At 36.1% G+C, this 14,597-nt stretch overlaps 2 protein-coding genes across 3 annotated transcripts in view; both read right to left on the minus strand.

The window, feature by feature from the left end:
* Positions 1–14,597, minus strand: part of proser3 (proline and serine rich 3) — a 155,203-nt gene that overhangs the window by 85,198 nt on the left and 55,408 nt on the right. The window lies entirely within an intron of this gene.
* kmt2bb (lysine (K)-specific methyltransferase 2Bb) overlaps positions 1–14,597 on the minus strand; it is an 84,700-nt gene that overhangs the window by 61,373 nt on the left and 8,730 nt on the right. For both annotated transcript variants that reach the window (XM_087284494.1, XM_087284493.1), the window contains exons 3-6: positions 11,044–14,325; positions 6,096–6,295; positions 3,300–3,404; positions 1,540–1,696 (exon numbers count right to left, since the gene is read on the minus strand). In XM_087284494.1, the coding sequence (XP_087140620.1) occupies positions 1,540–1,696; positions 3,300–3,404; positions 6,096–6,295; positions 11,044–14,325 (3,744 nt within the window). The remainder of the gene's footprint in view (positions 1–1,539; positions 1,697–3,299; positions 3,405–6,095; positions 6,296–11,043; positions 14,326–14,597) is intronic.

Genomic DNA, 14,597 nt, shown 5'->3' on the forward strand with positions numbered 1-14,597 from the left:
TGGCCGGTAAAAGGTTCTAATGGTATGATAACCTTGAATATAAATATCACGGTTTCACGGTATTGAGATTACTGCTCTAAAATATATTCTCTTTTTAAATGTCTGGGTAAAAAAATAAAACTTTTCCCCCTTTGTACACAATATATTTTTAATTTGGCAAACATTTTAAATATTTTGGAGCAGTAAACACCTAAAGCTAAATAATTCAAATGTCTTCATTGGTTTCAAAAACACAGCCCAAATCCAAATTTAAAATGGATTCTTTAGAGATATTTTCTGCTGGAGATGCTGTTGTCCTAAAAAATAAATAAATAAAAAAATAAAAAAAGTAAAAAAAAGTAAATCGAACTCATACCTTAGGAACGGTATTACAGAAAATTTTGATGGATTTAAAACCTTGACTTTTTTAAATTGCGGTATACTTTGAAAACTGTTATCGTCCCATGCCTAAATATGACCCCTTTAAAAAAGTAAAAGTCATCGATACATTAAGATCTACTGATAGATATACAATTTATACCGTAAATAAATATACAATTTTGTAATGTTATTATTTTTTCTACTCATTATAGTACTGTAACAATTAACATACATTTTCAAAATAAATTGTATAATTTTCGTGTCATTTTTAATTATTAATTATTCTTAATTGTTTGTTTTAGACTAATGCGTGATCTTTATCTTAATTAAATATTTTAATTCAACTAGATTATTAATGATTATTTATTACATTAAGCATTTGTTTTCTGCTCATTTTTGTTTTGTATTAATTTACAGATGTTTTGGAAATGAACTTAATCCTTTTTGTATTATAAAAATGATTACATTAATTCTATTTAACTGTATTAGTTTGTTTTATAATAATGTGTTCTTTATCTTAATGAAATATTTTTATTTAATTGGATTTTTATTTTTTATTTATTTTTAAATAAAATTTTTGCATGGTTAAAAAAAACATTTCCATATATTCCCTTATGGGGTCCTAACCACAGTGTGGAACCCCCTGGTCCTAAAACAAAACTGCTAGTTAAACGGATAGTTTGCTCAAAAATAAAATTCCCTTTTGTGGTCTTAAACCTTTATTGGTTTCTTTCTTCTTTTAAACACAAAAGAAGATATTTTGTTGCTGGCAGCTCTCGACTTCCATAGTAGGAAGAAAAATGCTAAGGAAGTCAATGGGAGCCAGCTTATGCGTTTAACAGAAGAAAGAAAGTAAAGTTTGGTTTTGATCAAGTCAAGGGTGAATACATGATTAATACATGATGACTTTCCACTGTAGGAAAAATATATTATAGAAGTCAATAGTCACCGTTCTTCAAAATATCTTCTTTTGATTCAATAGACAAAAGAAAGCCTGAAACAAGTAAAGGATGAGTAAATGATGACAGAAATTTAAATTTTGTGTTAACTATCTATTTAATACCAACTGGAAACTGTAACGCACCTCATCTCAGCATTTCTGATTAGATAACTGAAAACGCACGCTTATATCAAGTGTAAACATTCGTATTCTCAAGTAAACACAGTAAGTGATGGTACCTTTTTCTGCAGGTGAAGGTGAAATGTCTGATCTCTCATGCAAAGGTAAAGCACTGAGTCGTGGGATGTCATCAGGGACCATGGCCCGAGGTTGACCCAAAACCACAGCTGCAGCTCTGCATACATGTTTAATGCGAGGTCCTCCTCTGGCAGGCTCCTTATGGAGAGATTTACAGTGTAAACAAAAGAAACGACAAAAAATAAAAAATAAATAAATAATATATATATATATATATATATATATATATATATATATATATATATATATATATATATATATATTATTATTATATTAACTTGTTCTGGATCGTGATTGTCAAATTTCCATCTAGTTACAGTAATTAAAATTATTTTTTCCACAGAAAATGTAAAGTAAGGGATTACTGTACATTTTTAGGTATTTCTAGATATAGGTATTTTCTAACTTTAACTGTTAAAAGAGATGAGTTATTAATACCTAATAAAGTTATGGTAAGCAATAACCTTTTTGTTTCTGTTTATGATTGTAATGCAAAAACGTGCACCTTTTGTAAAGCTGCTTTGAAACAATAATTATTGTGAAAAGTGCTGTACACATAAATAAATATGAATTAGCTGCTTTTAATGTACTTGCCTTTAACACTATAAATAAATTTGACAGTTGTGTATAAAGCAAGCAAGCAGAGTGATTGTGTTCTGCCATGGTAATATATTTTGGAGATTAATTCTACAGGTTTACTAAAGAAGTTTACATGTATCAAGACAAAATGTATATGCTTAAGAAAAAATTGAGTCAGAAATTAGATCATATTTGGATAAACATTTTAGAGAAGCAGAGTAAAATACATATATACGGTTCAGATATTTTGCACTACTCGATTTTTCAGCTGAAAAGGATCTGATCTCTCTCACAGTTGTACATGCTTAAGAAACAATGTATATGAAAAAGTGCCATTAATTTGAAGCGTTTTGGTCTTTTGATATGTTGAATATTTCTTACTGTTATTTTTTTAATAATAATGGTAAAAGACTCAAATTTAAAGAATTAAACGTTTTTATTATCTATTAAATTTAGAGAATTTATTTATTAGAAATTTTATTGGGATTTTATGGAATATTGATCGACTTCTTTGTATAAATAGCACTTCTTTTTTTGTAACTAAATTTTTATTGATTTTACATGAGTGGTCACAGCATCTTTAAAATGTACTTTCCAATAAACACAACAAGACCCACTTCTCAACCCCCCTGCCCACCCAGAAAAACACCCACACCGCCCTCCAGCAGTGCCAAAGTCCATGCCATCCCACAAATAACATTGCAATAAAGACAAATACCTAAAGACATACATACATATAAACATTAGATAACATATCTTAAACACAAACATAATAAACACAGGGTATATTTACAATCTATAATATCATAGAAAAATATTGTGTGTATTGCCTCCTCTTGTTGAATCACTGAATGGGATAATTGGACAAAAAACATTCTGCCAAATTACTAAACGTAAATGTAATGAGTACTTTTTAAAGTAACTTACCCAACACTGTGTACATATATTTAATTTGTGACAACCTAGTCACCTACTGACCTAGACAACTCCTTAAAGAACATATTTAGCATTGATTACAACATTACAGAATCTTATTTTGGTAATCCTGAAGAACATTAACACTAACAGATACCGACAGGCATAAAACTGGTCGTGTGAATTGGCTTTAGTATGGGAAAATTATTTTTACTTCAATAAATTTAGAAAAAAAAAGTGATAATACCTGCTCTGGCGTAGCTTCTGTCTTGTTGGGACAGGCCTTTACAAGCCGTTCTTTTGGTTTTCGTCTTTGTCTTTTTGTTGCAGTAATTCTACCCTCTGGCAAGAGCTACCGCAAACAAGGTGTGAAAACAGATTCAGAAAATATTAATAGCAATTCAATTAGAAATACATCCAAAAAGCATCAACTGGATCAATTCTAATACACAACCATTCAAAAGATAAGATCTGAGTCATTGAGATTTGTATTAAAATGTGTCTTCCGTTATTTAACCAAAAATATGAATAACCAAAAATGAAAGTATAATAAAATTTTTCAATGTAAAATACTTTATTTTATTATAATATATTTCCTAATGTATATTCCATTTCCTAACACTTCTTAACACTCGTATGTTTTCATCCACTCCGGGGTGCCCTTGAGTTGTGGCTCTGTGTTTCAGCAAATGGGATGATTTTCTTTGTGACAAATCTTATTTTGACACATATTTTGGGAAAATGCTTTGGAATTTAAAAAAAAAAAAAATCAATACACTCTGGACAAATTGACTACCCTTTCATTATGTTTGGAGGCAGTTTTTGCCCCATTGAGATCCACTCTAATGACTTTTTTTGATTGTAAAGCATTATTAATCAGGGCTCAACAACAAGGACTGCCCGATAGGCCGGTGCCAGCGTGAGAGATGTTAAGGACAGTAGACAAGATCGTTACTAGCCCGATCGGGCCAGTGCTGCCTTGTCACCAAAGCTTAATTTGCTTGCGATTATAGCCCCTTTCACACATACAGAAAGGTTGCATGTGTAAACAGGTCCTTTTTGAAAATACCGGTAAATTCGTTCTGGCTATTTTCCGGAAAGAGAAGTTGTAACATTACCGGCAATTTGCCGGAATGCTGCGCTGTGTGAATGCAGAAGGAAGATTGCCGTAATAAGCGCGTGCACGTCTAGAACGTGCTGACGTGAGACGTCTGCTTTAGCCAATCACAACAGTCAGACGCATTTATGTCCGCGCGGTTTGTGAGAATAAAAGCCTTTGAATATTTTTCCAGACACATTTAGCTTCTAGAAGTTAGTCAGATCACGTTTATATGTTCTTCTTAATGCCAACTGTATAAATAATCATCGATGAGATGCTTATGATAAGCCGTTGTTTGTTTACCTTCAAGCTTTGCGTGTGCCTGTGAAACAGCCTGTGGAACAGCCTGCACACGCACATATTATGAACATCTCGACATGCGAAAGTAATCCTGCGAAAGTTGTTCACAATATTGATCATCCACAGAGTTTGTAATTTAGTCAAATGTTTACAAATACAAGCGCAGCCGTTTAAAGCTCATTTGTGGTGAATGATGTCAGAATTTACCGGTATTTTGGAATGGATGTGTGAATGCTCTTTTCCGGAAAATTTCCGTAACGTCCTCGCCTGTGTGAACAGCGCTTTTTTGAATATACCGGTAAAGTCGTTCCGGAAATTTTCCAGATATTTACCGGTATCACTGTGTGAAAGGGGCTTATATGTCAATTGTGTGCAAATAAAAAAAAATTTAAATAAAAATTCGAGAAACAGTTTGTGATTTCAAGCCTCAAAATGCTACCTTCTCTGCGATGTTGTAAACAACATACTGCATTTCAGTTCCTCTTATCTGATTGGATGTTGTGAGCATGTTATTTTTTCCTTAACCTGCTAACAAACAGTAAAGGGACGGCAGCATGGCGGCAACATCAAATTATGAGGCTATAAGAAAACTTATATTTCTAACGTCTTGGAAGCAGACAAAAAAATTATGTTTTGCAGTTTGCCATCAGTTTGACAGGTCAGCCACCTTTTGTTTAGCAACAAAATACCTGCACATTTCCCATACTGCTAGTTTTGTTTGCACAACACTCAGAACTTTGCTTCAGACTTTCAGATGTTATTTTTGACACATTATTTAAAATATGTGGCTAAGAAATAGCTTTTAGCTTTCTTTTTTTTTTTTTTTGGTGGGGCCAGTCAAAATTTTTGCAGGGTAAGTAAAATTCTGATCCACTGGCCCGATCAGGTCAGTAAAAAAAAATCCTTAGCGTTGAACCCTGTTTATCATTATTATGCATTCTTGAGTCTGGCTGGTTTTCCCTGTTGGAAAGAGGTAAAATTTGTCATTTTTAACTGTTGATCATCAGTTACAGTGCAAAACAAGCTTAGTATTTGGCTTTTATATGGAGTATAGTGTGTGTGTGTGTGTGTGTGTGTGTGTGTGTGTGTGTGTGGGAGTCTAAGAAAGACCTTTGCATAATTACATTGATATGTTTGGGAAAATCAAAATAAGCAGCTCAGCTCTCAGAACATAGTAAATATAAGTGTATTCATGCACGCAAACTATAATCTGCTGTTTTACTTCACAGAACTCCAGATAAAAGCCAGAACCTTTATTGCAGAGGCCTAACTAATGGTTTTATGCTGCCAACTGATGATCAACAGTAGAAATTACACATTTTACCAAATTACACATACCTCCCAACAGGGCAAACCACCAACAATCAAGAATGCATGATTATATGATGTCACAGCTTTGCAATCAAAACTTAATGGATCTCAATGGGGCAAAAACAGCCACCAAGATAAAGAAAGGGTAGTCAATTTAAACAACACACAAGGGTAAAAGCTGATTTTTCAACATCATTATTCCAGTAGACACATGATCCTTCAGGAATAATTGTAATGTGCTGATTTAGTGCTAAAGAAACATTTCTTCTTATTATCAATGTAGAAACCCCATCCTTGCTGAATCAAAATGGTCATTGAGATGAAGAGACTCACCCCAGATGATTTCAGCTGTTTCTGCTGGTCTATTTTGATGAGCTGAACCTTGGCTTTCTTGAGGAGGTTGAACATGCGCTTGTTGGCTCCTGTAAGGCGAGGGCGCTGTGAGGCGTTTTTCTCCTCAACATCAACATCGTGTTTCTCAGGATCCTCAGAAACTGGTGCTTCTGATTCTGTGAGATGCAACTTATCAAAGTCTGAGGAGTGAAAGAGATTACTGTCAGCTTAGAATTAAGAATACTGTCAGCACTTATAATTTAATTACCTGTAAAGCTCTATTCGGACAGTGATTGTTCCTCTGGGTCATTTTAATTGTTTAATAAATTGCAGATTTTTCTCACAAACCATGTCAAAATCTCCAGCCAAAGTACCCACTGTTTTTGAGAAACACTGAGGGCACGTGGTGATTTAATTGCCATCTAAATCTATCCCAAAATCCTTTTTGGCCACTGAAATGCACAATTAGCTTTCACTTTTTGATAATTTGCACATCTCGTGTATTAAAAATGAGCACTTACATTGGTTAAGAGTGACAAATTTAGTGTCCGTCATCAGCATACTGTTTATTATTGACTAGTTATGAAAAGCTGAATTGAGTTTGAGTTGTGTTGAGGTCAATGTCATTGGCTGTTACCATGACGATTGTGCCAGCACTGATTCTGACGCCTCATGTGAATCTAGCATGAATTCGATCAGGGTTAGATGTATACTCTGCACAAATATAGATCTATCTGAAGATCCCACATATAAATACTAGCATCCGACCAGGCATGTGAACGATCATGTGAATAAACAAGTATATCCAGGTTCATATGTCTTACAAACACAGATGTCCACTGCAAAATTAGTTATTCATATTCTTTTCGGCTTAGTCCCTTTATTAATCTGGGGTCGCCACAGAGGAATGAACTGCCAACTTATTCAACATATAACACTTGCTGAATATCACCTATAGCGCATGTCTTTGGACTTGTGGGGGAAACTGGAGCACCTGGAGGTAACCCACCTCAACACAGGAAGAAAACGGCAATTGACACAAAAACGGCAATTGACACAGCTGAGACTCGAACCAGCGACCTTCTTGCTGTGAGGCAAACGTGCTACCCACTGTGCCACCATGCAGCCCACTTCAAAATTATCTTGTTGAATTACTAGGACACTCTGGAGATTTTTCTTTCACATAAGAAACAATTACTGTCCGAATAGAACTTTCAACAAGAAATGTTACTTGGAACAAAAATACTTAAAAAGGTGTATAAAAATTTAGATTAACCCAAACTAAATTTAGATTAACCCACACTAAATAGTAGAGCCAAAAATGACAAATAGTTTTAATGCGTATGACTAAACAGTTACTGGTCCTCATTAACCTCTCTAGTATTATTTTTCATACAATAGAGGTCAATGGGAACCCAGCAAAACACTTTACAATAAAGTCTTATCAGTAAAAGTTAGATAATGGTACTATGGAGGTCAATGGGAACACAGCAACTGTTTGGTTCCACATTCTTCAAAATATTTACCATGGTTAACTTAAAGGGTCACGAAACACCAAAACACATTTTTTGAGCTGTTAACAGTCGTATATGTGTCCCACACTGCTAAAAAAACTATTAGGACACCTATATTTCACTAAAAAGTGTAAATTGGTGGTTTTTGCATTATTTCAAGCAAATTCGTACTTCCGGTTTGAAACTAATTTTTGAAGCTGCGTCACGGTCATGACATAATAGCGTTGTATTCCAGTGTGCAGACTGGACGTCTGTACCAGAGTGTGCCTTATTACGTCTTACAGTGTGATGCATTGATGCATGAGTAAGGGTTGGTTCAAACCAATCAGCGTGCTCTATTGTGCAACTTCATTAATATTAATTACTGTCACAGTATTTAGACGACACTCACACCACGTTGTGTTGGCAAAACAAGTGTGAAGTGTTGCTTTTATAGTTTGCTTCAGTTAAGTTTTGTTTTCATTTTCTCTCTGTGAGAGCGCAGACTGACGTGTGGATTAACAGTGTACGAGACGCTCGACAACAATAACTTGCGTGTCTAAGGAGGATTATTGTTTACCCGAGAGCTGTTCTCATCTGCAAACGCTGAGATCCGGATTCGCTTGTAGTATTCTCTTCATAAAGACGCGGCTCTAGTTGCTGGTGATTGTCCTGTCTCTACAGATTTGGTAAGTGAGCGACCAGTGCTCTTTGTTTATTCAGTTTGTTCGTATCGAACTAAGTTAACTATTGCACCGAGTGTAAACATGTTAGCACCACAACCAAACTTTAACCTCGTGTAGGGTTTTTACTGCATTTAGTGACCGGAATAACACAAGCGGCTTTCTGACGCTACCTGCCATGTGCATCTAAGTTTCCGGAAAATGCGGAGGTTTTTTTTTCTCTCATTCGCCGTGCGGTATCAAACATTGCATGAAAAATACACGCTTAGAGCAGTTCCTCGAATCAAATATCTCATTTGTCGCGAGGGGCATGAATGAATTCCCTGAATGAAAGAGCCAAACTGCAGTTAAAGTCCACCATTAAATAATTTGGCAAATAATTCGACTACAGATGTCCATGTAGGTTAAACACCATCACTTTCTACTGTGTGTGTGTGTGTGTATTTTGACTCTGAAACTCGCGCATGCCTAAATAGACACTCCCACACAATCCCACTTTTCTTCCTCCGACACTCCCCCCTAAACAAAACAGAGCTGGACACGCCCACTTTTCTGAATTTTTCCAAAGTAGAGGTGTGAAAACACCCTGCTGAAACGAGGGGGTTTCATGGCCCTTTAAGAAATGCCTACAGGCTCTGAACAACTTGAGGGTAAGTAAATGCTTACAAGTTCTCTTGATGTGATTAACTGTTAAAGGTTTTATCATGGTTTATGGTTTTATCACAACATTGTCCTGTAAAAAGGGTTACTTTGACTGGTATAATAACAAATAAATGTTGTTTCATTGTTTTATTTATGGATATACATGTTATGAGTAACTAAATTAAATAGCAAAAAGGTTATAAAGTACAACAGCTAACACTTTACAATAAAGTCTCATCAGTAAAAGTTAGATAAGGGTACTATGGAGGTCAATGGAAACTCAGAACCTGTTTGGTTCCACTTTCATTAACCCAGCAACTGTTTGGTTTCCACATTCTTCAAATATATTTATGGCTAACTTACAGGTTCTGAACAACTTGAGGGTGAGTAAATGGTTACAAGCTCTCTTGATGCGATTAATTGCTAAAGGTTTTATCATGGTATATGGTTTTATCACAACATTGTCCTGCAAAAAGGGTTACTTTAACTGGTATAATAACAAAACAAATGTGTTTTATTGCTTTATATATGGATATATATGTTCAGAGTAACCAAATAAATAGCAAAAACGTTATAAAGTACAACAGCTAACACTTTACAATAAAGTATCGTCAGTAAAAGTTAGATAATCAGAATCAATTTTATTGCCAAGTGTGCTTCACACACACAAGGAATTTGTTTAGGCTACAGAACCTTCAAGTGTACATAAAGTGACAACACAAAATAAATATGAGAAAAAAAGATGAGAAACATTAAACAGAGATGCAGTTGTTGTTGTTTTTAAACGCAACTAAATTTTTATTGGTTATCAATTTTTATTTTTTAGTAAAATGATTACACCTATTATTTTAATGTGTTATTAGACGTTACCTAAGAAATTTACATCACCCAGGATAAATAACAGCTTTTAAAGTTTACATCATGAGACTGGTTTAGGAATCCTTACTGCAAAGTGTTAAAGTACAACTTTCCAATAGTCAAACAATTTTCAATCAGTGTTTCAGAATGCAGTACAGATTAAAATGTGAAAATGATCATGCTTAAACTATTAAGCCAACCAAGCATTTGCCGCTGTTATGAACACCTTGGTAAATACAAAGAGAATATTCTTAAAAGACACGATAAAAGTTACAAATAATAAATAATTATTCACTGTATTTTAAAGTGCCCACAATATCAATATTGTGCATGTCCATTGTTATGATGTATTGAATTACTGAATATCAGCAATGTCTAGTATGACAACAAAAATACATATTGATGACTGTTTGAACTTAAAATTGACCCTTTGCTGACTGTTTGATTGACAGGAAATCTGCCCAGTCACGATGCTGATATTACGTGCTTGCCATTGTTATTTGCAATTTAATTTGACAAACAAATCATACATTGGCAAATTCATTTTATTAAACTACTAGTATGATTTTATTTTATACGTAACTAACAAAAGAAAGAAATAGTAGTCAATAGACAATGACAATCTCTAAAATTAAACCAAGAATGGACTTGCTGTACTTCAAAACATTGCACCTACCAATCTCAATAGGTGAGGTTAGTGTTAAAAGTAAACAATTAAATAAAATACTATTAAAAAAAGTACATGTGTTGTCAAAATGACCATGTTTAAATAGGCCTGCTGGTGTTTGTGCCCTATGTTTGTATATTAATAACCTACTCTGAGGATAGTGGGTGTTGCAAGTCACAGAAATTGTTATTTTAGGGGTTGTGGGCTGAAATGTTTTGAAAACCCCTGATCTAGATGACTGTTTTTAAAAGTTACATTGTTGGGTATACAGCTAGCCTTCTGAAATTTTGCAAATGTTTAAATATGCAAAACTGTTTGCCAATCATACCAGTGGGAGTTTACTTTTGAGTCTACAGCCTGTCACACCTATTCAAACAGTGGTTTTCCTTTTAGCTATAACATAAGTCTTTATTTAGATAACTTCAAGTCACTTTTACATCCTGAAAATCAACCATTTGAATGCAGACCTTTCCGGAAAGCATTCATTATTTCCGCAGGGATATCATTAATTGACAATGGGGGCGCAACTGTTAGTACCAAAAACTTGTCTGACATTATGGGTGAGAAGACAATGAAAGATTTAGATAAATAATGTCATGACCTACCTTTGCATTTATTGGGTAGGGAGATGTCCGTATGAATTGAGAACTCATCCGGCAGGTCATCCTCTTGGATGTCTTTTGCCTGGTGTTGTGCCAGAAGCTTGGCACTCAGAGCTCGGACACAGATGGAGACTTTGCGAACAACCCCAGGGGTGTTGAGATCCTCAATCTTGAGTTTTGCCTTTTCCTTCTTCATTTCTCTGAGAGACTTTATGAGACTGGCCCCTTCCTCCAATTCCTTTTTCGGTGCCTTGGCAGGAGATGATACAACTTTGCTTATTTTTTCCTTAGGGATCTTTTTCTGCCTTGCGAGACTCTGTTTGAGTTTAAGCTTTTTGTATAACCTTAATTTTGATGATTGCGCTTTGAATTTTGTGGATTTCTTCTTTTGGACGGGATCAAGAAACGAGTCCACTGTAAAATCTTTGGCAGATAGCAAAGTCTCCAACTCCTTGTCAAGATCTTCACCAAAAGAATACACATCCTCGCTGGCAGGCTCCAGAACTCCCCATTTAAAACCCGGATCTCTGAGTAGTGATCGTCTTTTCCCAGGCTGCTTCTCCTCGCTGAATAGGTCTATGTCATCAGGTGATTTAGGTTTTGATTCCCAAGTGGAAGACAAATCAAGATCGATTTCACTCTGATTGTCCTCTTCATCCTGAGACTGAAAGCATCCAGGTTCACCTCTTTCACTTGGATCAGATTTCTTTGATTTTGGCTGGAGACCAAGCTTCTTTTGGGAGTTCTTACGAGGAAGGTCTGACATACCAAGATCGTCCATAAACCTCTTTGGTGTTTTGATAACTCGAGATGATCGGGCACTAACGACCGGCATTATGAAATGTCTGATGTTTTTCACGATCTTCGCTTTGTTAGGTTGAATGTCATGATCTTGGTCTGTTTTCACACTGAAAGAATCTGATTCTTCTTGAGTGGAAAGTTGGTCCTGGCTGCTGGTGTTCTCTAATTGCTTTGATAGGAATTTGGCTTTTTTCCGTCTAGCCTCTAATGACTGAATACTCGTAATCCTTTTTCTCTTGTACTTTGTTGCAAATAAACCAACAAGTTTTGGCTCTCCTCCTTCAGACTCTGTCGTTGGTGGGCAACCATCAGTAGGCTCAACCAACACCTTCTTTTGCAATTTTTGATTTTTTACACGTCTTCCAATTAAAGATCTTCGTCTACGTTTGGCATGTTTTATTCGCCTTTTTAAAGGACGTCGTACCTGTGGGTGATCTTTCACAGAAGGCTCTAAAACCAGAACCTCTTCATTTTCGATTGAAGGCGCCTCAAGCTTTATCTCTGGCTGAGGTTCTGTCACAGGTAACAGATCTGTTGAAGGTGCTTCAACGGTTTGTTCAATGACCTGAGGTTCGGCAGCTTCAGGTAATGGTTCAGCAGTTGGTGGAACTGACCGTTTACCTCTTTTGGGTGTAATTTTATCTAAATGCCTTTTTGGTTTGGATTCAACAGGTGCTGGCACTTCTGTTGGCAAAACCAGTAATTCCTCCTCCTGAGGTTCAGTTTCAGTTGCAATTTCAGAAGCGGAGTTTTCTTGAGAAGGATTAGTTCTGCCCTTTCGCCTATAAATAGTCCAGTGTCTATGTCTTGCACGCTTCTTCCGTGCAGCGCTTTGATGTAGCTTATTCCTTACTTTGTGGTCAGGACTGGTAGTAGTTTTTTGCAACATGTTCTCACTGTTTTCCAAATGTTGATGCTCTTCAACTTTTTCAGGTTCTGTTATTTCAGGTGAAGTTGTGACTTGCTGAATTAAAAAAGACTGCTTTAAACTGTTGTTTTTACCTGGTGAGGAGACAACTTTGATTTGAAGTGGTGGCACAATATCTTTATTGATCAGATCTTCTGGCTCCGTCTGAGTGGCCTCTTCCGGATGTGCTTCAATTTCTGATCTTTCGAGAACCTCCTCATTTTCTTTTTCTGGGATTTCCTCATCCTTGTCAATGGCAACTGGGTTCTCAGGGCTTTCAGGAATTACAGTACTGGCAGTGTTTTCTACTTTTTGTGACTCCTGCAATGAGTCGGTTTCCAAAGTGCTGGAAGGAGCAGATGCAGGTTCTGCTTCTTCAGAAACATCTACTTCCTTGTCACATTTAGGAGGAAGTTCTGCTTCTATGCTAGGACTTTCATCTGCTTTGCTTGGACTTTTTTGAACTCGAGAATCTTGGGATTCTATTTCTTGGGTTTTGCCAAGATCCTCTTGGTTTTGGGGATCTTGGGTTTTGCTTAGATTCTCTTGAATGTGGGAATCTTTGCCTTTGCATTTCACCAGTGTAAGAGTCCACACAAACTTGCATCGTTTCTTTCGAGACCGGGCTTTGGGGTTTCGTATTCTGGTCAGTTTCAAACCTGGAATACCAACAAAATCATTGCCGAACGCAAGTTTTAGAGGATCATCAGCTGAGTGGCCATGATCTTTTGCTGTTGAATCCTTATTTCTTTCAGATTCTTTACGATTTTTCTTTTTCTTCTTCTTCTTTTTTTTCTTCTTTGAAGGTGATCTGGATTCATCAATTGTAGAGACCTCCAACTGTGACTCTGCTAAACTCTGGTCTCCAGACTCCTGTGGAGCAATTGAAGACCTTGTGCGTTGTCTCCTAATCACAAGCTTATTTACCTCTGATGCCTCTTGTGCTGACTTATCAGCAGGTTTTGGCTCCTTATTTTCACTTGGCAGTGGATTCTGACACTTTCGAGTTGATTTCCTCAGCTTTAATTTTTGGTCATTGGCCTCTTTTTTAGGTTCTTTTTGCAGAGTGGTTTCTAATTTCTGGTCAGCAGATCGTCCCCTCCTTCTAGTACAAACCTCCACCTTTGTATCACCAGCACTGCTTTCACTGGCTGGTGTTTTTGTCTTTAATTTCACATGAGCACTTGAGATTTGGGCACACTGACTCTCTGAAACTTCAGTTTTGACTTCCTTGGGTCTTCTTCCAGGTTTTCTACGCAACGTTGGTACTGTAACCACTGTCTTTTTAGCCACAAGCTTTATTGTGATCCTTGGAGTTGTTTGGGTCTCACGTTTTCTTGACCCTCTTTTTCTCCTGGTGGGCTTCTCTAATGCTCCATCAACATCATCTCCACCACCGCCGCCGCCACCACCATCATCTACTGATGTGTCTTTTTGAGACTCTTGACTGTGGAGCTGCTGAACAGTACCTGAATCATTCTGAGGATCATGCGAACCTGTGCTTTCCACTAAAGGAGACACTGGAAGAGCCAACCTTTGACGTATCCTCTTTGACGACTTCACTGAAACACGACCACCTGAAACAATCAAGTTAAATTATGTTCAATCCACTGCAGTTAATTACAACATGGATTCATATATTTACACAACATGCTAAAGTAACTATCTGTTTGATAAACTAAAATAACAACATATAACTTGTAAAAGATCTGCACCAACAGTTTGTATTCTATAGTATTCTACAAACTCTAAAATTATGCTCTGTTGCACATTTTTACTTAAAAATTGTATGGCTCAAAAAAGATAAGCAAACACATTGATACATGACTTGATACATGACATTGATACA

Source organism: Danio rerio, chromosome 15 (assembly GCF_052040795.2).
Source record: "Danio rerio strain M-AB ecotype USA chromosome 15, GRCz13ab, whole genome shotgun sequence".
NCBI lineage: Eukaryota > Metazoa > Chordata > Actinopteri > Cypriniformes > Danionidae > Danio > Danio rerio.